This window comes from Girardinichthys multiradiatus, chromosome 20 (genome assembly GCF_021462225.1).
Source record: "Girardinichthys multiradiatus isolate DD_20200921_A chromosome 20, DD_fGirMul_XY1, whole genome shotgun sequence".
NCBI classification, from domain to species: Eukaryota; Metazoa; Chordata; class Actinopteri; order Cyprinodontiformes; family Goodeidae; genus Girardinichthys; species Girardinichthys multiradiatus.
Genome location: NC_061812.1, coordinates 634,306 through 660,580, shown reverse-complemented (window position 1 = coordinate 660,580; position 26,275 = coordinate 634,306). Strand labels below are relative to the sequence as shown.

Here is a 26,275-nt window from a genome sequence, read left to right as displayed (position 1 = left end):
ACTGAAAAGTCAAATAACATGTTTTCAATAACCTAATACAACGCAGAGCAAATATTACAATATCTGCTAAATGTTTTTCAACATTTAATTAGTGATGTCATTCAGGGATCGATAACTGATCATAACCCTACCCAGGTCTGAAGCAGTGAAACACAGATTTGGTGCAGATTAATTACCACTAAGTGTCTTTGTAGCCTGATCTCTCCTGGTATGTCCACTCACTGAAGCCTTGACCTTCAGCGTGACCAGACGCTGTCGCCTTACTCAACACCAACCAATAGGGAGACATCTTACATCATTCCTCCATAGGCCCCGCCCAAAATGTTCATGTTCTCAGCGCTCAAAACTCGTTGAGTTCAACCAAAAAAAGAAGCTTCAACCAAAAGTTTGAGATTTGTAACCAAAGATTTCTGACATGTTTTGTTGACAAACTTTACTTTTAACAATAAATAATTTCTTAGCTGGCTGCACGGTGGCGCAGCTGGTAGCACTGTTGCCTTGCAGCAAGAAGGTCCTGGGTTCATCTCTTTCTGCATGGAGTTTGCATGTTCTCCCTGTGCATGCATGGGTTCTCACTGGGTACTCCGGCTTCCTCCCACAGTCCAAAGACATGCCTGTTAGGTTAATTGGTCAATCTAAATTGCCTCTAGGTGTGAATGAATGTGTGTCTCTGCCTTGTCCTGAGATGGACTGGCGACCTGTCCAGGGTGGACCCGACCTCTCGCCCGTAGACTGCTGGAGATAGACACCAGCTCCCCCGTGACCCACTAATGATGGAAAATGATGGACTGAATTCATAGCATTTTCAAAGGTTTTGATCACAAACATTGTTTGAATGAAATTATTTTTTATTATATTGAATAATAAAAAGACAGATTTCCCTCCATAGGTGCCTCACTAACGGGTGAGATAATTCAGATCTGTGCAAGATTTAATTTTCAAGGAAAGAAGATATTTCCCATCGAGCCAGCTGTTCTGTTGGATCTGAGTTCTGGTTCCTGAGTGGGTGAAGAGGATCAGAGCGTCAGACAGAGATGGTAAAATAAATCCATCACTGTTTCCACCTCCCTGCAGCAGCACCATCAATCTCCATCCCTCCTTAAACTCCGCCTTTGTTTGTCTGTAAAGTCACGACAAGCACGGCTCGGTGGGCGGTTCTGACGGCTCCTGTGTTCTTCATTCAAATCACAGATTCTCTATGCAGATGATCCATGGAGGATCTGATTTCATGCTGCATAATGAGGCTCAAACGGGTCGAGATGATACATCCTTCACTTCTATGCCTCAGATTACAGACAGCCTCTGATTACCAGAGGTTCTGAACTGAGCTCAGGATATGAACACAGACATACTCTGATGTTAAAGAAAATGGAGCTCTGACCCAGCTTTCCACCAAGTTCTTTACAGAAATACAAAGCTCTGCCATTGCTCTGGTTCTGATAAAAGCCTGGTTCAGCTTTTACTCTTACCCAGAAACAGAAGAATCAAAATGGCATCTAATTTGTTCTGGTAATGTTAGGAGAAATGATCTGAAAGCTCCTCCGTGGCTGATCTGGTCGAGGTCTTTTCCACGTAGCCTGCTGAGGTGTGAAGATGCTGACGCCTGAAGCTCTGATGACGAACAATCGCTGTCACTTCAGCTCAGAGTGAGACATCACTGTGGCCTTTACCGTCTCTGCCAGTGGGAATAAACCAACACCAGGAGGTTTCCTCTCCTCCTTCTTCAAGTCTTTGATTCATGAAGATCTGACCAGCAGAGTCCTGCTGCTTCAAAACTCATCCAGCAAGTTCTACTGGAGCTCCTTTCAGAGGAGACGTTTCATCCACGGTATCCACTGCTGACATACCTCCAAGCTGCCAACAGATGTCACCATAGAGCCAAGATGGTGAGATGATTTGACACCATGAGCACATCTCCATGACAACCAGAACCCTCAGCAGCTCAGAAGTATAACACCGGTGGGTCCACTGCAACCCTGCTCCCAGGTTCGGTTCTATAACACACTAATTGAACAGTGAGGCCAGGTTCTTCTTGTCTGCTGCAAACATTTGGGTTTGATTTCACAACATGAATGTGAGACGAGAGCTCAACATCTCAGCTTTATTTCCATCTGGATTCGGTACACAGCTCAGAAGATCACAAGAGTTCTACCAGAACATCACGTCTGGAGCTGACAGGTTTTTGTTGTTACCCAGGTGTGTCCTGTCAGACCCATCAGCTGAATATCTGCTCTCTTCTGGGTCCTGGTCTGTGCAGACTTGTAGTTGGAGGTGGAACATCGTGAAAACCAGAGTACCATCTGCTGGTGAAAATCCATGGGACTAATCCCCCAAAACAAGCTGCAGGTAATGACTGGAGGAGCTCCAGAAATGGAGAAGCTTTGGTGATGTCAGAAGGTCACAGGTTTGATGCATTTATGTACAGTAGGATTTCTGACTAGTTATGAGGTTCCTGTGTAGATTCATAACATGTTTAGATCCCTGCTTGAAGGTGCGTGGTGTTTTACTGAAAACTCACAGTTAAGAATGAAAGTAAAGCTGAAGAAGGATGTTTGATGAACCTCCATCCAGCCTGACCTTCTCTCAGCACCACCAGCGTTCCAGGTAGGAAGACCTGAGTGGAACCAGGAATTTCTGCCTGAGTGCTGCATGTTGGAGCAGCTCTGTGTTACAACCAATCAGAAAGCTCTGTGTGCTGTCTCCAGGCAGATTAAATTATAATGGGAGTTCAGATATATAGACTCAGGACCCTAACCTAACCCATGACCTTATATCAGATTATTATGGGATATCAATGCAAACTAACAACAAAAAGATGAAGATGATTAAATCCTAACATCAGCATCTCCTTCAGTTCCTTCAGGTCAGAGGCTGCACACAGACTCAGATGATCTCAGCCACTAGAGGGCAGTAAGTTGCTGCTACAATCAGACACATTCTGCTCCTGTTTTCAGGAGCCGAGATGGTCTGAGATCTTCCAGTGAAGAACAGGACCAGAGCCGTACGTTTGTCTGCCTGCAGGTAAGAGAATCTCACTATGAGCTGCTGGGAGTGGAGCACCAAGGGGCTCTTTGAGCTCAGCTTCAGGTTCCAGAACAAACATGGAGCTGCAGCTTCTTTCTTCTAAAACATGGAAAACAGTCGACTCCTGCAGATGTTTCTCCTTCTCTCTCCTCTGCTGCTGTTCCAGATAGAGGAGCTTCCAGAACAATTAGTGAAGGTGAATCATATTCATGGACTTCATCAGCCCCTCAACCTGTCTCCTGTCTCTGCTCCTCCCATCCCTGCAGTGATGAGAGGACCTCTAAGGCCTGTCGTTTCTGAGGGTGAAGCTCTGAGGTCTGAGGATGGAAACAGGAACTGAGAAACCACATTGCATGTCAGTAATCAGAATATCTGATAAGGTCCTCCTCTGGCATTCTAACAATGCTGGAGCTTGTTCTACTGGCAGTGATGTCCAGCATCTAAATGTCTTCACCTTCAGCAGCAAGGCTTTAATGGCTCTCAGTAGAAGAAGCAGGAGCAGCGGGACAGAAGACCTCCTGATCTGATGTTATCTCAGAAACTAAAGATCTGCTCTTCAGCTGCATCTGTGTTTCTGTGGAAGCAGAAGGTGTGAGGAGCATCATCTCCCTGCAGCAAGCAAACACCTGAAAAGGCCCTTTTCTTTGGCCATAGTGCCACCTGGTGGTCAGTTGTAACACTTTAATTTCCCTTAAAATCCAGAACACAAAAACTGCAGATTAGGATGAAAAATTATTTTAATAGAACTGTTTGTGTCGTGTTTTTATTGCTCTCTTTTTCTCTCCTGATTCTCTATAAATTTAACATCTTTCTCACATCCTATCATCACATGTTATCCTGTATTTGATCTCCTTATTCTTTAAACAGTTTGTTCCATCAGATCAAACCGGAACAGAACCGTTTCCGAACCCCATGATGATAATGATCCGATCCATCTGTTCAGATTCTAGACCAGACGTTTTGATTTTAAAATGTTCTTTATAAAACTTATCTATTTCAATTTTTCTGTTGAGATGAAAAATAATAAACAATATTTGATAAATAAAACAGTAAAGAATTAGACCAACAACATAAAATCAAAATTCTAACTAGATTGTTGATTTATTTGAATTTATCAAAAAATTCTTAAGCACATATTTTTGTTGTATGAATGTTTTAACTCTGTTCTTCTATTGGCTGCAGTCAGTTACTGGCAGCTTTGTGAGCCAATCAGATTTAAGCTCTATGACGCTTCATGCATCCTGAGTAGAAAGGTCTCAGAGAAAGAAGAATATCATGAAAGTGCTCCTCAGCTCTGCAGCTGATGATGTGGCAGTGATGTTCCAGCAGCACACGTGTTCCTCTGTAAAGTTCGGAGTTTTAACCATAATGCTCCTGTCCTGGTGTTGACACGAGTCTCTTTACACTAAAGGCATCATCACAGTTTTATTGACACTACGTGTCCAAACTGTGGATTCTTGTGGCCGCCTCATTTTCAATTGAGACGATATGAAACATTTTAATTTGTTACATTTTGATGCGTTTGCACCCACATGTGGCACCAGCGGGACATTTAAAATTGCCAAATGTTATCATTAGTTATTAAAATCTTCTTCTCTTATCCTGGCTCTCCTATTTACTCTTTTCCTCAGAATTTGTCAAACACTGAAAATGATTTAGATTTTGATGATCTCTGTAACCATGAAGGTAAAGGACCTGACTTTCTACATATTGATGCTAGAAGCTTTTTACCAAAGATGGATCTGCTTCGTACGTTGGTGGAAGCTTCAAGGAAGAGTTTCTGAGACTTGGCTGCATAGAAATGTTGATGATGCAGTTAAACATGCCTGGTTGGTGGAGGTGGAGGAGTTGGCATTTCTAAGAAAGATCAATTTTAATGTTTTAATATTGGTTCTAAATATGAAGCCCTCCAATCATTTCACATTAAAAGTAGCTGGTTGTTATCGTCGACCTTCAGCACTTCCTTCTTCATTGAGGGCTTTAAGCAACACCCCAGCTTCGTTCACCAGGTCCCAGCAGCTGTTGCTGGGTGACCCACCTGAAAATGTTCTGCTGCAGTTTGGTTCGCTAAATCCAAATTGTATGTGTTCCAACTGCAGAGGAAGCATGGACTCAATTTCAAGATCATTTCAGTTCAGTCATTGAGAAACACGCCCCAGTAAAGAAACATCCCATCAGCCCCTGGTTCTCCCAGAACCCAGGATTACCGCTAAGACAAAAAATTGCTGCCTGGCGCCAAGCTAGAAAATATGGTTTGTAATGAGACAAACTTTCTTTTCATCAACTAGAAATAAGGCGACTGAAGCAGAGCGACAGGCAAAGATGAATTACTGGTGCGACTCAGGAGCAACTATTCACAGTAAAGCAGCTGGGAAAGAAATGATCAGGTTCACTGTTATCTATCATGTCACATAATATTGTGTTTATTGACTAACTCTGGATGGCAGATCTCTTAACCAGCATTCTGGACTCTCTGATACATGTATGCGTATTGATATTAATGCTGGGTTCAATGATACATCTGAGAACCTCTCCTTGAAACCTTTTAGTGTAAAAGAAGAAAAGAGAGTTGCTGCAGCTGGATTAGATGGGCTAGCTCCTTTCTTTGGTAAAACTGCAGCGTCTGTTGTTTCAAGTATCTTCAACCTGTCCGTCCATACTGGTCAAATACCAACTGACTCTAAATCTGCAGCGGTGCACCATCTTTTTAAAGGTGGTGGTCGCTCTGACATGAACAACTACAGGCTGATCTCTATAGTATCTTGTGCATCTAAGGTTCTAGAGAAGCTTGTTAATAAACAGTTAATTTGTTATCTCCTGCACCGCCCTGGTCATGGATGTTTAACAGTGGTCTTGTAAAAAAGATATGACCTCTTCTCTGGCCTCCAAGCAGCACTGTGCTGCAAAATCCATTGATTTAGTAAAAGCTTTTGGTTCTGTGAAATCTGATCAGAAGACTTGGCAGCTTTGGGGTTTCCATTCAGTTGTTAACATGGTTCTCTAACTTCCTCTCAGAGCACAACCAGTGATTATAGACTAGAATATTCTCAGACCTTTGGGGCTCTGAGGGTGTGCCTCAGCAGTCCTTCCTTGTTCTCCATTTATATGAATGATATTCAGCAAGCTGTTAGTAAAGCTGCTGTACCTTTTTATGCACATATGTCTTTGGTCCATCCCCTGAAACAGTTTCTCGATCTCTAAAACAAAGCTTCTTCGAAATTTGGAATCCCTTTGCGAATCTGAAGCTGTCCTTGAATGCTGAAAACTAAAGTCCTTTGGTTGATCTGTAAAAACATCTACTATCTCTCCAACTTGGACCTTACCACCATAGAAGGAACTATCCTAGAGCAGGTTGCAGAGTACCAGTGGATCTGGTTAGACAGTTCATTGTCCTTTCCTCACCACATTACCTGCAAACTAAGATCAAAGTCTTCTTTAGAGAAAACTCTCTTCTTTTATATCTTTGACTAAAAGATTCGTTGCTGAAATGTGTTTTCTTCCCTTTTTTGTTTATGAGGACTGTTGGGACAGCCATGGATTTCAACATTAAACTCCGGTACGGACATTTCTGGAACTTTCAAAATAAAGTGCATTAACCTTCTTCCGGCACAGCCAGGAAACGGGATAACTGCGGACTTCCTGTGACACCACTACCCAAATAAAAGCACAGCTGTTGCTACATCCGCCCTCTATCCACACGGCCTTCGAGGAGGACCAGTCAGGGGAGGCCAAGCGCGCTGATGTCTCTTTGCTGGCAAACAGACATAAACTCTTCAACTGGATCCAAGGATGTCATAAGATCATCTGCAAAGTTAAGTACGAATGAAATACTGTCTGTGTATCCAATATTGTCATTCATGAACGGGGTAATTAAGGTACAAGCATTGCTTGACTTTCTCTCTGAGGCCTGCAGAAGCAAACGGTGTTCGAGAGAAACCCCTGCAAAGGCGCGGTCTCCCAGTCTGGAAGGAAGACAGCAGAGACCACAGCGGACAGGTTGTACTATTAGACTAATCACATGTGCAGCAGCAGACCATAGTTTCTCTAACTCATATTTTATAGATCTATTCCATATAGAGTGAATGTTAATTTCTGTTCATTTTGATGATTCTGGCTTACAGCTGATGAAAACCCAGTTCAGGTTCTCAGAACCTGATATTACATCAGACCAATAAAGGGTTAAGCACAGAAAAGTTCTGACCAACAATCCTGGAGAAGATCACTGACCCTACAGTTGTCCTGGAGACAGACCCTGAGACTGTCTCTACCAGGACAATATGCCACAACCACACAAATGCTGAAGAAGCTGGCTGCTCAGATTTCTGTACCCAGCATATTAATAGAAAGTTGGGGTCAGCGCTTCAAAGTCGTCCTTTCAGATGAAAGTAAATGTCATATTTAATTTGGAACTCAAGGTCCTAGAGTCTGGAGGAGAGGGGAGGACCATCAACAATCCTCAGATCAGTGTAGAACGTCTGCTGGCCCAAAGGTTCCATTACTCATTAAGTTACACCTGTTTCCCTCTGCAGGAACTGAAGAATGAAACTTCTGAGATAGGAATCGGACCTGGAGCTTGAAGTCCATCTGTGGTGTTTCTGCTCCAACATGGAGAAATATCTGATGACTGAATTATGGAGCCACATTTATTGAAATTCCAACTCAGACCACTGGGTGGCAGCGTTTCATCAGAAACTTCATGTTTTCAAATTTTGAAAAGTTTTACTCTTTACCTTCAGGATTTCATCAATACGGGTCAGAATTTTACCTGGTTAAACCAGAGACATCAGGGTGGTTCTGATGTAGCTGCTTCTTGGTCATCTGTTTGACTCCTTTCCTCAGGGATGGCAGGTTTAATACTCAGGTAACACCTGGACTTTAATTCCGACTGAACCGGTCCATTGCTCTGAGAACTTGTGTGACCGGTTCGGTCTATTGTTTGGACTCCTATGCAGGTTCTGCAGCTCTAAACGTCAGAAATGTCCTACTGGTGTCATTGACCCATTTGCTTACAGCAGATTTCCATGTGAGGGCAGGTCATGTTCTGCTCTTCCATCGATCAGGGGAAATGGGCCGCTCCTGTTCTGCTATAAATACTTCCAGAGCCATCCGTGTCCTTGAACAGTCCTCCTCCTCTTCTTCATCGTTAAGCAGCCATTTCTGTTACAGTCTATAAACTGTCCAGTGGTGTCAGCTTCTGGACCCACACAGATCAATCTGAGCCACAGACAGAAACCTGGAACCTTCTGTCACCAGTTTGGACTCCTATCTGCTCCAGTTCTTCCTGTGATGGTCCACTGAGGCTCCAGCCAGCAGTGACCTTCAGCTCCCACTGATGATGGTGATGATCAGTGCAGAAGGTCAGCAGCTCCTGGACCATCCCTGGATGACGTCACATTGAAATGTGTGAGATTATCAAAACCGTGTCAAGTTATAACCCGACACCAGAACAGAACATTAGGAAGGTCCAATGTGTGTGACGTTCACTGGCACACAGTAAATATGAGTTCCGACAGGACTCGGATCATTAAGACCAGAACTCAGCACACAGAGTCTTTGTGTTGGTTCACGATAAATAATTTATTGAGGTTACATATTTGATCTGTTCCACTTTCACACCAACAGAACATATCCTGATCAGAACCAACAGATCCATTACTCTATTATTGCTCTGAAGCACTTATAGAAGATGTTAAAGTTCAACCTTCAGCTTCATCCTGATGCTAAACTGAGAGGAACTGAAGCAAACTGAGACACACCACATCCATTCAGTTCACATCAGAACCTCAGAACCATCAGGTTAGAAGGACTGTCTTCAGCTGTCTGAGTCCATCTTAGATTTTCATTCACAAGGATTGGGGCAGAACCCAAGATGACCCGATGTTTCATTTGTTTCACAATCAAGGACAGAAACTGAGGCAGAAAACTGCATCACCTCCAGGAACTTTAAACCACCAGAACCAGAACATCTACAGAGCTTGGCCTGGGCACCTCCGCTCAGTTCTCCTGCATGAACACTAAAACATACAGAACCTGTTTGTGTTCTGACCCAAACTTCAGTCTAAGCAGACAGAGAACACCTCATCTTCAACCTCCCACATCAGTTTGTTCTCCTGACAGGCTTTCCTCCATGTGCACGTTTGAGTGTGCACGTTTGAGTGTGCACGTTTGAGTGTGCACGTTTGAGTGTGCACGTTTGAGTGTGCACGCTCAAACGTGCACACTCCTCTAAGACACAAACACGTGCTGCGTTTAGGCGCTGCAGGAATTCTGAAGAGTTTTGATGAATCTGTGTGAAACGTTTTTTAATGAGGAAGTGATCAGCTCTCTGTCATGATTTTATTCTCCGGGCCTGTGGAAAGGTCCATTAACCCGTCAGCAGCTGGTTTCCAGGGAAACGCTACAGTTTAAAAAAGCTGCTTCAGGGGGCGGAGCCTCTTTTCAGCCTAAACACCTGTGTGACGCATGGCTGTAATCAGAGATCAGACTGACAGGCTGGTTTCTCTCCACAGTTCTAATGTCAGGGGTCAGGGCCCCCAGGGGTCAGGGCCCCCAGGGGTCAGGGCCCCCAGGGGTCAGGGCCCCCAGGGGTCAGGGCCCCCAGGGGTCAGGGCCTCCTGCAGTGATCCTGTCTGTGAGTGTTTGCTCAGTTTATTTCCTCACAGCTGCATCAGTATTTTGTCTAATTGCATCTGAAGGTGTTTCCATTCTGAAATCATCACAAGCTGCAGACCCACAGGAGATCCTAGAACTAAAGTGGCACTGATCCAAGTTCGGTTCTGATGCTGCAGCTCATTAATGGGTCAGTTAAAGAAGAAAAACTGCATTTAATGAAGCTTCAAGGGAACAAACTGTGAACGTGTTCTGGTCCTGAAGGTGAAGAACAGTCCAGAGTCAGAGCTGCTACCATTGTCACACACACACCCCTAACACACACCTGGACTCCTTCAAAATAAAAGCTCATCCCACTGGTCTGTGATGGAGTCGAGAGCTAGGAGGTGATTGGCTGCTCGGTTCTCTGCAACGTCTTCAGGTTACCTGGCGAGGTGTGTGTGTGTGTGTGTGTGTGTGTGTGTGTGTGTTAGGAGGAGAAGGAGGGCTTGCTGTAATCTTCTACCCCAGTGATGGTGGCCTTGCAGAAGAAACAGTCCTTGTTGTTCATCAGATGCTGGTTGATACAGGCTCTGCACACAGAACAAAGCAGAATCAGAACCTGCAGAACCGACTCAGAACATTCTGATTGTGTAACATTGGAGATATTTTTACTGAATAAAAACATGTATTTTACTTTATTTGTAAAGGAGTTGTTTAAACAGTTTAATATTCAAAACATCAATTAAAACATAAATAATTCAACAATAAACACAACATATAATAAATTAATGAAAATATAAAACACATTAAAGACAAAATGCAGCAATAATAAAATAAGATTAGAGAAATTCAAGTATTTAAAACCTTATAAAAGTAAGTTTTAAACAACGATTTAAAGAGGACAATGAAGGGGCCTGTCTGATATTTAGAGGAAGAGCGTTCCACAAACTGGGAGCTCTGGTCGTAAAAGCTCTTCTTCCTCCCGTCTCCAGTCGAGCTCTGAGAGTGGATTACAGGGTGTGGAGCGTAAGAAGCTCAGGAAGATAAGATGGAGGGAGACCATCAGGGATTTAAAAACAAACAGTAACATTTTTAAATCGATTCAATAAATCAGAGGGAGCCCCTGCAACAAGGACAGAACAGGACGGATGATGTTTATGGGTCCTGTGAGAACTCTGGTTGCCGTGTTTTGTTACTGGTGTAGATCTACTGGGTCCAGTCTGTACCGGATCTACTGGGACCAGTCTGTACCGGGTCTACTGGGACCAGTCTGTACCGGGTCTACTGGGACCAGTGTGTACCGGATCTACCTAGACCAGTCTGTACCGGGTCTACTGGGACCAGTCTGTACCGGGTCTACTGGGATCAGTCTGTACCGGATCTACCTAGACCAGTCTGTACCGGATCTACTGGGACCAGGATCTACTGGGACCAGGCTCTACCGGATCTACTGGGACCAGTCTGTACCAGATCTACTGGGACCAGGATCTACTGGGACCAGTGTTTACTGGATCTACTGGGACCAGTCTGTACCAGATCTACTGGGACCAGTGTGTACCGGATCTACTGGGACCAGGATCTACTGGGATCAGGCTCTACCGGATCTACTGGGACCAGTCTGTACCAGATCTATTGAGACCAGTCTGTACCGGATCTACTGGGACCAGTGTGTACCGGATCTACTGGGACCAGTCTGTACCAGATCTACTGGGACCAGGATCTACTGGGACCAGTGTTTACTGGAGCTACTGGGACCAGTCTGTACCAGATCTACTGGGACCAGGATCTACTGGGACCAGTCTGTACCGGATCTACTGGGACCAGTGTGTACCGGATCTACTGGGACCAGTCTGTACCAGATCTACTGGGACCAGGATCTACTGGGACCAGTGTTTACTGGAGCTACTGGGACCAGTCTGTACCAGATCTACTGGGACCAGGATCTACTGGGACCAGTCTGTACCAGATCTACTGGGACCAGTGTGTACCGGATCTACTGGGACCAGTCTGTACCAGATCTACTGGGACCAGGATCTACTGGGACCAGTCTGTACCGGATCTACTGGGACCAGTGTGTACCGGATCTACTGGGACCAGTGTTTACTGGATCTACTGGGACCAGTCTGTACCAGGTCTACTGGGACCAGGATCTACTGGGACCAGTGTTTACTGGATCTACTGGGACCAGTCTGTACCGGATCTACTGGGACCAGTGTGTACCGGATCTACTGGGACCAGGCTCTACCGGATCTACTGGGACCAGTGTGTACCGGATCTACTGAGACCAGTGTGTACCGGATCTACTGGGACCAGGATCTACTGGGACCAGGCTCTACCGGATCTATTGGGACCAGTGTGTACCGGATCTACTGAAACCAGTCTGTACCGGATCTACTGGGACCAGGATCTACTGGGACCAGGCTCTACCGGATCTACTGGGACCAGTCTGTACCAGATCTACTGAGACCAGTCTGTACCGGATCTACTGGGACCAGTGTGTACCGGATCTACTGGGACCAGGCTCTACCGGATCTACTGGGACCAATGTGTACCGGATCTACTGGGACCAGTGTGTACCGGATCTACTGAGACCAGTCTGTACCGGGTCTACTGGGACCAGTCTGTACCGGGTCTACTGGGACCAGGATCTACTGGGACCAGGCTCTACCGGATCTACTGGGACCAGTCTGTACCAGATCTACTGGGACCAGGCTCTACTGGGACCAGTCTGTACCGGATCTACTGGGACCAGTACAGAGGATTACTTTGTGCCTGAATAAGTGTTTTAGTTTGTGACTATGGAGTTAGAGCAGGAAACCTAATCAAAATAAAGGTTAGATTCTGGTTGGTTCTGGATGGTTACAGTTGGATAGAAACTATCAGAGACCTGCTGCAATTCTTCACTGTAACTCAGTAATGAAGCAGACAGCTCGGGGTAACAGGGTTCTGTGGTTCTGCATGCGGTTCAGTGTGTGGTTCTGTGGGCTCACTTGCAGGACTTGTGCGAGCAGGGCCTGAAGACAGCAGAGATGGAGTGGGCGTAGCAGATGGGGCAGAGATCTTCTTCACTGGTCGGCTAAAACAAACAGAACAAGACCGTTTAGTAACAACAGAATCAGAACCACATTAACCCACCTTCTGCTGCCGCTGAAGTCACATGGCATCTATCCCAGCAGGCCCAGTGTATGATGGGATCTGAGTTAATGTCAGGTTTCACAATCACTGTGGTTCCTCAATCTGTTCCCTTCATATGGTCCACTTCATATCCTCTCCTCACCCATCGATCCATCCAAGCTCCCCCACCCACCGACAGACCTCCATGCTCACTTTTAGAAATCCTAAGGTTAACATCAGGTTAACAAGCAGATCTGAGTAAATCAGCACAGGATACAAATATCAGAACCAGCATCTAAATAGAAAGGAACTGCAGAAACCATGGTTCTGCTCCCTATAATAACCAAACCTGAAAATAAAGCCAGTTTCAAACCAGATGGTCCACAAAACCACAGAGGAAGAAGCTTCAACATAAAGTCATGGGTCAGAACCCTCAACTGAAACTAAAATACCTTCAGGAGACACACGGATGCAAGAGAAACTCCTCAGAGCTTCCTGAAGAACCAGTAAACAAACCATTTGGAGGTGGGAGAAGAAGCTTTTCACCAGATTCTGATGTGACGGAGCTGCAGAGGTGCCAGAAAGAAAACCCAGTTTCCACTGGACGGTTAACGTGCACACCACACGTGCACAGCCCTGAATCTTCCCTGCAGCAGCAGAAGAACCTGATCTGCAGCGTCCTGTTCATCAGCTGATGATCGTTTTCAGCTGTTCACTGCCATGGTAGGTAACCATGCCAACATCATCCACAGAAAAACAGCCATGACGGCCTCTGACCTTTCAGAAGTGAAAATATAAATACAAACCTCTGAAAGCAGAACGTTTGCAGTGGAGAGATGTTCCAGATGTCTGCTTCAGATTCAGACAGGAGGTAGGATCAGAATGCCTCTTGAACCCTTCCTTCAGGAGGTTGGCCAGGATGTCCCACAGGATGGAGACCCCACAGCAGACACAGAACTAACTGAGGGGGTCTCAGATCGATTTCCATATAAGGAAACCCAGCTGATTGCATCGAGTCCCTGAGAAATGCCTCCTCCTGAACAAGCTTGTGGCAACAGTAGACAGGAACAACTACCTTCTAACAAGAAGAAACCTCCTGGATCAACCTGCCATCCTCACAGTGACAGCTGCTAACAGAGAAAGCCAAGGAGCTGCTGCGGGAACACACTGTGGGTTTAGTTTCCACTCACTCCACCCAGGTCAGGAGGATGGAGGTAGATGGAGGAGATGTGTGAACTGGTCTTCCTTCTAGAGTTTGGATCAGAGTTCCAGGAGGAGCTTGAAGTTATAAGATAAAGACCCAGCTGGTGCGATCATGCTTGACCTAAGACAGCTAAAGTGGTTCCCTCTCACCTGATGGTTCTGTGGTCCTGAAAGGAACTGAAGAAGCTTTTGGATAAGAAGAGATCAACCTGCTGCAGGAGGATCATTTATAAAGGTTCCTCCACATGTAAACCATCTGTAGGAGCAGAGCCAGACACAGGAATGGTTCATCAGAGCTGAAGATGAGATGGTTCATCAGGAGAACAAACATCCTCTTCTCTGATCAGCTTATATTCGGTCATGGTGCACCCAGGATGTGATCCAGGAGCAGAATGTTACAGGATTGATGAAGGCATTAGGATCAATCATTACTCCAGGATGAGCCTGTTCTAACTGCAGGACTCAGGTTTCAGCCTGGTGTCAGTTCTGTGGGTCCAGACTGCAGCTCTGCAGCAGCAGCATGAGGTCATTTTACTGCAGGACGCTGCTGAAAGTCTAAAGGTTGTCTCCCTGTGTGTGTGCTACACCATGAGATGTGACCTTTCCATGAGTCTTGGACCCTGTGGGGAAGGTTCTAATTTCCAAACTTTGTGTGTCATGTTGTTCAGGCAGAAATCTGTTCCTCTGTGCAGAATTCCTGCAGGGAAAACGGATCCGGTTATGTAAATCCCTGTGCTGGCATGAAGAGCAGGGAAGTGCATGTAGGTCAACCAAGCAATGAAGCAGAGCTTCAGAAGGTGGAGGACAGGAACAATCTGCCTGTGTGGGTTGGGTCCATGAATCAAAAACATGTCATCATCACGCTGAGAGCCGTGACTATGAGACAAAAATTCTGTCTGTCATGGAATGTTCTGGACCTGAGAATCTTGGCAGAGTTACAGGTTCTACACGTTTTACAATCTAAAAATGGAGACTGATGTTTTAATATTTTTAACCATGCTAATCGCTACTATAAGGTGCTAAAGTGGCTAATTATTGTGTTTGTTTTCAAATAATCTACAGAGACTGCTCTCTCACACAGTGTGACATCACCTCTGACCCTGATCTAATCAATGACCGCTCAAAGCAGGAAGTCTGGAAAACATGTTCTTTATGCTGAGAAGGGAACCCTGCAGAACTCCTTCAGAACTCTGCTATGATCATTCAGGCTGAACACCTGGTTTCCTGCAGCAGAGCAAAGGTCACAGCTTCAGATCTACGAAGAGACATTCCTTTAATCCTGAATGTGGGACCGGCTGTTCAGGTCTGGTTCTGATTCCAGCTTCAGGTCGGAGTGTCTGATGTCCTCTACTGTCTCCTCAGAAACAATCAGAGGCTTCTGGTTCTGATCAAATCATCTACATATTTCTGGAGACCATTCGGAACCACAATGTTAAACAGGTGTTTTTACAGAACCTGACAGCTGCAGATTTGATTCAAATCTGTCAGAATGTGTTTATGTGAACAGGATAAAAACGTCTCTGGGTCAACACCAGTGATGTCGAACTGGGTCAAACTGGGAGATTATTCCTGGAAAAAACCCATAATAGAACCATAACTGATGTAGTAACAACACATGGTCGGTCCAGAATCTGAGCAGCTGCCGGTTCAGATTAAACATCTGATCAACATGAAGCTGAAAAACAGCTCATTCTGATTTTTCATTATTCAAAGGTTTGGTCTGTGGCTGTAGTTGGCCGGGACTCGAACCAACGGTCAGCTTCTCTAGACATGGGCTGCGCTCTACCGCTGGACCAGCGCCACGCCCAAATTCTGACATGTGAAGCTTTTAAATCCTTCCCTTTCACCCTTAAATCCTTCGGTATATAAAGTGGAACTGCAATGGTTCGGTCTGAACTCCTTGTTCTTGTAGCTCCAACCCAATATTCAGAGTTGTCTACTTGCAGATCTTCACTGAATCATCATGGTGATGATTCAGTGAAGATCTCACAAACCATCTGAAGAACAGAAGCACGGCAGGGTGAGACCAAATGTGTGATGAACAGCCCCAACATCCTGCAGACCAGACGTTCCTCGGCTCTTTCTGTTCCACTGAATCTGAACGATTACAGCACAGAGGTGGAACCAGCAGCAGGAAGATGGACTCCACAGCTCAGACACTGAGATCTCTGTTGAAGTTCAACCAAACCCTCTGCTGTGGAGCTTCTGGTTCTGATGTTTCAATCTGCTGTCCTGGTGATCACAAGCAAACAGAGGACTGTGTGTGCAACGGGGTGATGGCAGCTTTTCAAACACTCATGATTTAATCCGATTGGACTGAAGGAACAAACTGATCCAGGATCAGGATCCAGGATCCAGCTGCTGGGTCCAGGTTTCCCAACGCATCTCTAAACACGCTGCTCTTATTCTGAACACAACCGTATCTCTCTGATCCACAGGAACATCTGAATGATGGCTGAAGGTTAAAGAAGCTCCAGGATCAGGCCCTGAGCTCTATGTTGGACCTGAAAGTTCTGGACTAGTTTAGTGTCAATGGAAAAATTCAGGAGGACATGCATGGAACCCCACGCTGAAGAACAGTCAGGTCATGAATGACAGGAGCTCCTTCACAGAGGCCTGAGCACCGGTTCCCCAGTTCCTGATGTTCTCCAAACGATCTCCTCCTCTGAACAGAACATTAACCCTAACCTTTGTTCCACCGGCTCCAACCGTCTTGTAGATCAGGTGTCTCCTCAGGTCCACTCACTGATCAGTGCTTCAGAGACCAATCAGGACTCAGCAGAGAGCCATTAGAGAGTTTGTGGTTCTTCTGGACTTGCAGCACTTTAAATCAGACCAGCTGAACTTAAGTGATGACCTGAGCTTCTGTCCATAATGGACCTCTGCTGAGAAAGTTGGGCTTTATTAGATTTACCGTCTCTGTGTGAGCATGACGGTGCAGATCAGAGATTCATCTTCTCCATCAGGGATAAATCCTTGTGCGCAGCTGTTCGGCTCAGGTTTGTTCTCTGACAGGAGAACCATGATTGGATCCTCAGAGTCCACACCAACAGCTGAGCGCGCTGTCAGGGTAACAGATAATTATATCTGTAATTCTGCAGGAGAAACTGGAAAAATGTTCATGTTCAGCCGCTGGGCAGTGCTCAGGAGATGTTTAAACTCCTGTCTGATGTTCTCCATGATGCATGGCGTTCAGGTCAAAACGTTCTTTTTTGGATTCACAGACGTATCCGTTTCCTTTGGGTGTGATGAGCTCTAAGGTTCTGTCCTGTCCAACTGGCCGCTCTACCTTTAGTCTGGTGGAGCGCACTGGCCATGGTAGACCTTCTGGGTGGTAAACCAAGCCTAAAAGGAGAACATTGGGTTCTTGGCCACCTCTCTGACTCAGTTTGTTTTTCCTGATTATTTATTTCCTTTTTGTCAGGTGGCCAGATCTAGGGAGGGTCCTGATGGTTCCAAACTTCTTCAAGACCTTCAATGTTGTAGAAATGTTTCTGTATCTTTCTCCAGATTTGTGCCTGACACCATCTGGTCTCAGAGGTCTCCAGAAACGTCCTTCACCTACATCATTTGGTTCGTACTCAGACGTTAGACAAGTGTGCTACATTAGAAACATTTTCACTTCATGTTTTTGTCCATTTTGGAATAAAGCTTGAACATAACAACATGAATGTCTTCCAGTTGATATATTTAGGATTTCCCAGACGCTGTCCTGATGTTCAAACCTTCAGATTCTCCAGCTTGTAGCAAAGACTTGTGACGCTGTTGCAGAAAAGCTACATGCTAGTTATGAAAACCTGCTGCTGTAGAAAGACTGCAAGGGCCAGGAAGCAGGAGAGAAACATCTGGATGATATCAGACCTCCTGGTGTTAGGGGTGGGCCATATGAACGTAAATGTTTATCATGATTTAGTGGCATTTTTTGTGGTAAAAGTGACGATAAAAAGTATTTTCAACTTGTCTTGGGCAACGTACGGCCGTGACGACGTTGCTGCTCTTAAAGGAACATACCCACTTTAAAAAGGTTTCTTCAGGACACCAGTGACACAACAACGTGTGATTCTTATCACTAACCTGCACACAATAACCCTATTTAACCCTTTTTATTGATATTCATTGACGCTCTTACAGAAGCAGCAGAGGAGAAAAATGATTCCTACAAAACTGTCAGGTTTTGGGCTTTTCAAACATCATTAATTAGAATGTATTCACAACAAATCAAAATTCATCTCATGATAACAGATGCCCACCCCTACCTGATGTTTGCTCTCTCAGTCTAGTGTCAACCCGTTACCGAACTCTCTCCAGAATCCGGTTTTAATGCATCCGTCCACTGAAGTTCAACGTGCTCAGATCTGGGAACGTCCAGGACATTCATCACTTCCAGTTTGATCGACTCAGCTCCTCTTAGTGATCATGTTAGGAAGTGACAGACCTGCAGCACATCTAGTGAAGTTTCTAACAGAAAAGCCCAAACAGGGACTGGGTCGGCTAGTTAACCCTAGTTATCCCTGACCCAATAAACATATGAATGAATCAACTGTGGTGAACTATGAACATCAACTGATTCAGTTTAACCTGGTTGAACTGAACTACGAACTCGTTCATGTTCAGAGTGAACGTATACCGTCTGAATGTGTGATGATGGATTCTGGTGCTGTCTGAGCGGGCTTGAGCTACTGAGTCAGAACCAGGATGATTAACAGCATTTCAAAGCTCTGATGGTGGAGATCCATCAGTCCATAGATGGACATGCAGTCAGACCATCAGAGCAGGACACAGAGACAGACAGGACGGGTGGTTTTGGGCTGTGAGCACTAGGAGAACATGCCAACTCCACCCACACAGGCTCAGGCTGAGATTTGGACCAGCAACCTAGGAAGCAACTCATGACAGACGTTTTACAGGCGCCTATCAGAAGCAGCTGCTGTGGTTCTGCTGACTCTGATAAACAATTCATCCCAGAACCCGCCTGACATCCGTCTCAGCGGCTGGATGTCAGACAGTGGTGGACCTGTCAGGAGGAACATGAAGCTCTGCTGCTGCTCTAGCCTCAGAACAAACCCCTGAGGACCATTCGGACACCTTCACAAAGAGGACGTGTCGTACTTAGAGTCGGCCCTCACGGGACGTTCTGAGGCTGAAACCTGAACCAGTAAAAGCAGAAGATGAACTTACAGCTGTGGAGGCGGCAGCCTGTTTGGACTCCTCAGTGAGAAACTCCAGCATCAACTCCACCTTCTGCTTCTCCTCCTGGCTGATGTAGTCGGTGTCTGTTGGCAGGAAAACACAGAACCTGATTTAATGTTCATTCTCAGAGAAGCTCCAACATCATCTTGGGAACCTGAAAGGTTCTGATGAGTCACAGCTTCAGAACAGGAGACCAAGGTGACGGATATCGATTCAGTCGTTGAGAAGTGGAACACAAACGCTCTGGGCAGTCAGGGAGCAGAAAACATCTCAGACCAACATCCGTCTGGACCTTCAGAGCCTGAAGCTCAAATCTGAAGATCAAAGCTGTCTGACAGCTCAGGGTCCAGTTTCATGCCATTCAAGGTTAAATCAGGTCTCCAGGCTGGTTCTGTTTCAGATTGAGGTTCTAAAACATCATCTCCAGGTTTTCCTCCATCAGACGTTCTGTCCAGGGTTCAGGTTGAACTCATCTGTTATTCTGTTGTGGTCTCAGAGCTGGATCCTCCAACTCATCTCCATCACATCTGATGTTTGCCGGGATGGAATCTCTGTGGATCTTCAGACCTGCTCACTGAGGTTTCATTCTGAAACTTTAGATGACCTCACTTCCTGCTGGACGTGACTTCCTGCAGAGCTTCAGGCTGTTCTAAATGGTCTTCCTGGACAGAAAGAGCTTCACCTCGATGTGGGTGTAGATGCATCCACGCTCAGTGCTGATCAAGATCTCAGCTCTTGATGGATTCTCTTTCGCATTCTGGACCTTCTCAGAACCAGAACGTCTTAGCCTGGAATGCTTTTGTTAAGAGTCTCCTTTCTCTGTGAATCCTTCAAGTAGAACCAGGTTCTGGAGGAAACCAGCTCAGTCTGAAGGACCTCTGGGCAGGATGAGGTGGTTAAGGTGATGTAGGATCACCTGTAGTTCATCTCAGGTATTAACTTGTTGCAATACTGATGGAAGTATTTTATGCTGAGCTGTGATTTGATTTGCTGCTGCGTGGTTCATGTTTGTCCAGCTGATCTCAAATCAGCCAGAAGTTAGAAGTTGGACTTTTAAAAGTTTTTCATTCCCAGCAACTGCGGTCTGGACCTCACCGACCGCCCTTTGTTCCAGTTTTATTACTGGAGGTTTTCCACTGGGTTCCCGCCTCAGAGTTTATGACCCTTTGTCAAGATTTGGGGCGATCAGCTGGTTGTGGCTAAAGGGGCGTGGCCTCATAGTTTATCAGCTGATCGCTGATCGAGACATCAACACGACAGGAGGATTTCTTTCCATTTAACCCAAATTATACATTTTGTCCATAAAACTACGGGTTTGATCTTCATAGACACTAAATGCATATATATATATTTATTTTATTATTATTGTTAGGTAGTCATTTTTATTCCCTTTGTGTATAACGGTGCTTGTTAGTTAGGTGAAGGTTTTTGGACCAGAATAATTATATATCAGAATTATTTGGCTATAATAAATCTTCATATATATATAATTAAGAGAAGCGTTTGTGTTTATTTCGTGGAAGAATGATTTATCTGTAAAAATAAGATCAAAATTCCTCCACCTTCAGTAAAGTGGTTGAATAAACACTGACAGTTTGTGGTTTTGGTTAATAATTTGTAATTATTAAAGAGCTTTGAGCCCATAAACACAACACCAGAGGATATCTCTGATTTATATTTGTAAGTCATGATTTTTGGTTAAGAAATTAATATTTTCCAAATGATTATTTTTAAATGACGATTATTGATGAATATTAATTCATCAATAATCATAATCCTTACAATTTTCTCCCGCTCCACCAGACGGATCGGGTTTCTGCGGTGAACCAGCAGCGCCTCATATTGGTGTGCTGGCCTGCTGCCATGTTGATAATATGATCGCTTCTCCGAGATGATTGGGTGGAGGGAGGGGTGGAGTAAAAGCAGAGTGTTAGCAGAGAAACCCTCAGAGCTTCTGCAGATAGAAATGGACCATCAGAAAGTCTGAAATCACTGAAATCAGAATCCATTAACGTCTGCAGTCCGCCTGCAGGTCCGTGTTTGTTCAGGACATTCTAACAGTCCAAAATGGACCACCAACACATCTCACTAGGTGTTATCCAACTACAGGAACTTTATTTGCTCCTTAGAACCATGAAGAGATAACTTAATTCTACTAGTTTTATACATTTATTCAGAGCCTAACTTCGTTTTTCTAACAGGAACCAGAACCATCGATGTCCAACTGCAGCTCTTGAATGCAACATCAGTTGTAAAAACATTTGCTTTGTTAGGAGAACCCAGAGGACTGAAGCTCCACCTGAAGGATGAGGAGCTCCACTCTAAGCTCCTCCTGGATGATGGAGCTCATCTCCAGATCTCTCAGGCAGCCCCTGATATTCTATGATTCTTAATAAAACTAGAATTAAAAACCCAAACATGATGGGAGCAGCAGCAACAGAACCAAATGATTATTTTTGTGAAATAATTGTTGCTTTGCTGTTTTAAATCAAATCAGTTAGATCATGTTTGAACACGGAGAAGTTCTCATGCTTTCAGAACCTCATCACCACCCATAGCTCAGTGGGTCCCACCTGTCAGAACCCCAGGACACAGCAAGGGTGGCACAGTGCTGAGTCCAACTGATGGTCGGAGCTCTGTTCCCAGAACACTGGATCAGAGGTCCACCCCCTGAGGAATGGATGGGAGTCTGTCCAGCCAGGCTTTAATCTACAGGGGTCTTCTCCTGGTGAGTGTTTGGTCCAGATTCTGTTCTGTCTGTTAATGGACAGAACTTGGAACAGATTCTCAGGTGAAGGGGCCCTCATGCAGCAGTTTGCCGCAGGGATAAAGATCATAAGGTCCAAGTCTGAGGCCATGGTTCTGAGAACGGAAAGGATGGATTCTTCGAATGAGATAATGTCCCATGTTGCTGTGGATCCAGTACCGGCCTGTCACGGTGGACAGAGAACTGAGCCAAGAACCAAAGCTTTTAGTTTACTGGTCCATCTGAATCCCACCCCTGACCCATGGTTCTGAGTTGGAGGTGGTGAGTGACAGAAGAAGATCCTTGGCACAGCTGATCTGGACCCTACGCTGCATCAAAGCTGACTTAGAAACACCTCAGAGTTCCTCCAGATGAGTTGGAGGAGGACGTTCTGAGGGACACTGCTGAAGCTGACCCGGTCTCAGACATCAGACTGAATGAGTATGAGGTCCAAGCACAGCTGGAGGATCGCCGCGCCCTCCCGCTTGTTTTCTGGGTTCTGATGGAAATGGATCTGCAGACTCAAGAGGGCTAATAATGACAGGTGAAGTGGACTGGAATAGATTCTGATGTTTGATGTGGAGCAGAGCCTTCAGTGTGCAGCAGCAGCTTCAGAGGAACAATAACTGTCTCTGACCATGTTCTGCTGCAGCTTCAATTCTGTGACTCATTCAACAGCTTCCTCTGAAGGAGAGCTGCAGAACGTTAATGAGTCTCCTTCACTTCGCTCCCCTCCATAAAACATTCAGCACCAACAACACACACATGGAAATGAGCAGCATTCCCCCTGCAGAGCTTCAATCTTCCTGCAGCAGCAGCAGCGCTGTCAGTCTGAAGGCAGCTCAATGATCTACGCTGATCTGTTCAAAGGAATCCACATCCATCCTCTCTGCTCCAGTGGTGGGAGATCTGGGCTTGACATCCATCACCGACACCCTGCAGATGCTCCTTAGTTAGGACTTGTTTAACGGCTGGAGGCAGCATCACAAACTGGTCACTCATCGTCTGAAGTAATTAAAGAGAACAGGTTGACCACTTTTATTCTGGTGAACACAAACATCCCAGAACCAATCTGTGCAGGATCCCCAGATGGACACGTCAGAATCTTCAACACAACCCAGGAGGAGCGAGAAGCTAAACGAAAAGCTCAGAGACATTACGAGACAAACACAGGATGGAGAAAATAACACCTCAGAGAGACATCTGATGTTGGATCCCAGAGACAGGATTCAACAGAACAAAAGCAGAACCCGAAGGAGATGTTACACCTCATGATCCGGTTCTGAGGCAGCTTCACTTCCAGATTTCCTCAAAACTGGAGCTTCAGGGTTCTCCTGCAAACTGAAGGCAGGAACCTGGAGAACGTTGCCAGCTGCTAATGGGTTTCTAAAAGCTGCTGCAGCTCTGCCAGCTCAGAACATGGCTCTTCTGATATGTTGATGGAGAAAACCAGGACTGTGGGAGGATGTCTGGGATACACCTGATGGACCTACTGTTGCAGCAGCTGTCTGCAACATGAGGATCTAGATCTAAACCTAACCTAACCTTGCCACACCTGAAGATCCAGAGTAAACTGACTTGAAAAAAGAGAGAAGAACTGATCTGAGGTCAGCTGAAGCTGACAACGACTCAGCACACTTCCTGTTTCACACCGTCAGCTTCGAACAGACACATATCTCTTCAGAGAATGAACATCCCTCAAGAAGATAGACGATACTGAGAAGGACTGAGTTCAGAACTGGTTCTAGATCAGAAACTGACTCAGTGTAATTTGCTTTTTCTGAGTCTCAACGCTTTGTATATCTGATGTTCAAGTCTCTGCAATTGTCTAATTAACCCCGACCAGTTTCAGTCCAGCAGACCGGACCTAGCCAGACTGATTTGGACTCAGGAGATCCGTGTTCAGACTTCCAGCAGGTAATTCTCTGACATGTGGGTTGGCGCCGGCTGAGAGACGGCCCGTCTGACTTCCACAAATCCTACATTATGCTACATAGGGTGGTCATGGAAACTGCTGGTGTTCCCATGGCAACAGAGTTGGATACTGTGGCAACAAGACCATCCTAATCTGGCAACAGTAAACACACCACAGACCTACTGAGACAATACCAGGACAACAGTGTGGATGGAGGACAGGAGGTCAGACTAAGGCCCCATAGCCAGCTTCCATTCACGGTTCCATGGCTCCACTCCGCTCGGCACGAAACCTGTTGTTTCCACTGATGAAGCCCCACCTCCAGCCATCAGCGTCACACTCACCATCTCACATCATGTCCTACTAAAACAGTAAGGTTGTGGAGTCCAGACCACCCTCCCGTCTACAAGTCACAGGACAATGGCCATAAATGGGGCTCCAGGTCCGTGTTTCTGAGGCTATAGGTCCAGGTCTTAGAGTTTCCAGGTCCAGGTCCATGATTCTGATGGTGCAAGTTCGGATTACTAAGGGGGCCCAGGTTCGGGTCTCTGAGGGGGCCGTCTATTAGGTAAACGTTCCGATGTATCAACAATGAACGGACCGTGGAAATGTGCACAGAGGCTCCATGGCAGGCGTACACAGTTACGGGCTGTTTGGCGACCCCTAGAGGGAAGGGTGTGAAACTGTTGATACAGAAACGTATTCTTCAGAGACTTGATGAACAGTTAAGGTAACCACATGTTGGGCTGAAGATACCTTCAGCAACAATCAGCTTAATTAGTAGTAGCAGTACAATTACTACCATTGGGAGGTTCAAACATAAAGGAAGTGAATATTTGCAGACTGAGAATTTATGATCCAAGATAAAGACTCTGAGCTGCAACCCATTTAGAAGCTCAGTTGATGAGTCTGAGTTTTTATTTCTGGATTCAGACATTTAGAAATGTTTAAATCATGATGATAAAACTTCGATAAATGAAATGAATTGTCACACATCATCAACATGTTTGAACGTAGCTTATTTACATGCTTGTCATTATGTTTACTCTCCATATTGGTTGTTTTCATGCTGCATCTATTTCATATGAATTCATTTCATATTAATATTAAATTCAGCGTTTTACTCTGATCTCCTTGTTTAATGTGGTTTGGTTTGGTAAAACGACCAAAACGAAACGGAGAAAAAGGTGGAGAAACCTGAACTGAAGAGAGGAGCAGAGCCTGCTGGTGGAGGAGAGAGGAGTGTTGAAAGGTAGATTTGGTCCTGGGATCACAAAGAGTGAATAAAGAGGCAGACTTGAGAACACATTTTGTCCATAATTGTTTCTATTATCTATTTATCCTTCCTAGTGGTTGACTATCTGAGCGTTGAGCCAGGATGATCACCTGCAGGGCTTCTTTCCATCTATTTGCATATTTCAATGGGGGCATGTCAGGGAGGAATCCCACATGTCCACTCAGTCCCACCTGGATAGAGACGTACAAAGCAAATAAACCTGGATCCAAGTGTCCTGTTTAAGCTTTTAGTAGCAAATCCACACAAGTTTCAGTACATGAGGACACTTAATGAAATGATATTTGTCTCCTGGTGTCTGAACTGATGGTAAACAAGGATTTTATTCTGTGCTTCCATCTCATTTCCTCACTGCTCTGTTTTCATCTCTTTAAACTAATAAATAATTGATAACATGTCTGAGTTTGTGATTAATTTAAGAACTGTGATTATTTTTTAAATCAACCACATTTCTTCTCGTCATTCTCCACTGACCGCCACTCTGGGCCCCTGAGGAAGACCCTTGGCCCCAGAATGCAGCCCACTGCTCCCTATGGAACGGATTAAATGAGGAGGACCATTTTCACTGGAGTTGAAATAAAATAAAGATTATAGTGAGCTCCACCAGCTGCTGCCACTTCAGAGATTAATACAATCGTCTTTTTGAACTTTAGAAAGAAAACGCAAAAATATATCCTTCATAAACAAAAAAGGGACTGCAGTAGTGATGAACCCAGTCCTGTTTGGACCTACCTAACTCAGCCATCCCTTCCATCAGAACTATCATTCAAAGTCGAACCAAGTCACAGAACGTTGGACTTTACCTGACCCAGTTAGCATTTTGATACCGTTTCCAGTTTTTCCACAATCACAGTTCAAGTTGGAAGAATTCTTCAGATTTTCAGCTAAGAAGGTGATGATGGTTCTGACCTGGTGAAATACTCAGAACCTTTTGGATTTAAGGTCCTTCTATGACCACATGTCCAGGTTCTCCATCCAATCGTATGCATTTCTGTCTCCCAATACTGTGGGACTCAGTTTTCTGACCAATCAGAGCCTGGAGAGCAGAGAGACACGCCCACACTCTCAATCGCTGTCAGAAGATTTCAGCTCTGGGTGGTTCTGTTGAAACTGGATCTGAAGGTTCTGTTTAAACTGTCAGAACCCCTACAGGAAACCCTGCAGACACCAGAAACCTGTACGTGAAACCAGCCCACCA

At 45.2% G+C, this 26,275-nt stretch overlaps 1 protein-coding gene and 1 long non-coding RNA gene across 7 annotated transcripts in view; one reads left to right on the top strand and one right to left on the bottom strand.

Annotated features, from left to right (window-relative positions):
• Positions 1–717: 717 nt before the first annotated feature.
• Positions 718–4,542, top strand: LOC124856505. Its single transcript, XR_007035361.1, has 3 exons — positions 718–2,346; positions 2,955–3,021; positions 3,191–4,542. It is a non-coding gene; the product is annotated as an uncharacterized LOC124856505 (long non-coding RNA).
• A 4,040-nt stretch (positions 4,543–8,582) lies between these two features.
• LOC124856502 (E3 ubiquitin-protein ligase RNF123) overlaps positions 8,583–26,275 on the bottom strand; it is a 74,532-nt gene continuing 56,839 nt past the window's right edge. For 5 of the 6 annotated variants that reach the window (XM_047346978.1, XM_047346979.1, XM_047346976.1 and 2 more), the window contains 3 exons: positions 19,111–19,205; positions 12,606–12,691; positions 8,583–10,205 (listed from right to left, as the gene is read on the bottom strand). In XM_047346978.1, the coding sequence (XP_047202934.1) occupies positions 10,103–10,205; positions 12,606–12,691; positions 19,111–19,205 (284 nt within the window). In that variant the 3' untranslated portion in view covers positions 8,583–10,102. Of the gene's footprint in view, positions 10,206–12,502; positions 12,692–19,110; positions 19,206–26,275 lie in introns of all 6 variants that reach the window. The other variant, XR_007035360.1, reaches the window with a different exon arrangement.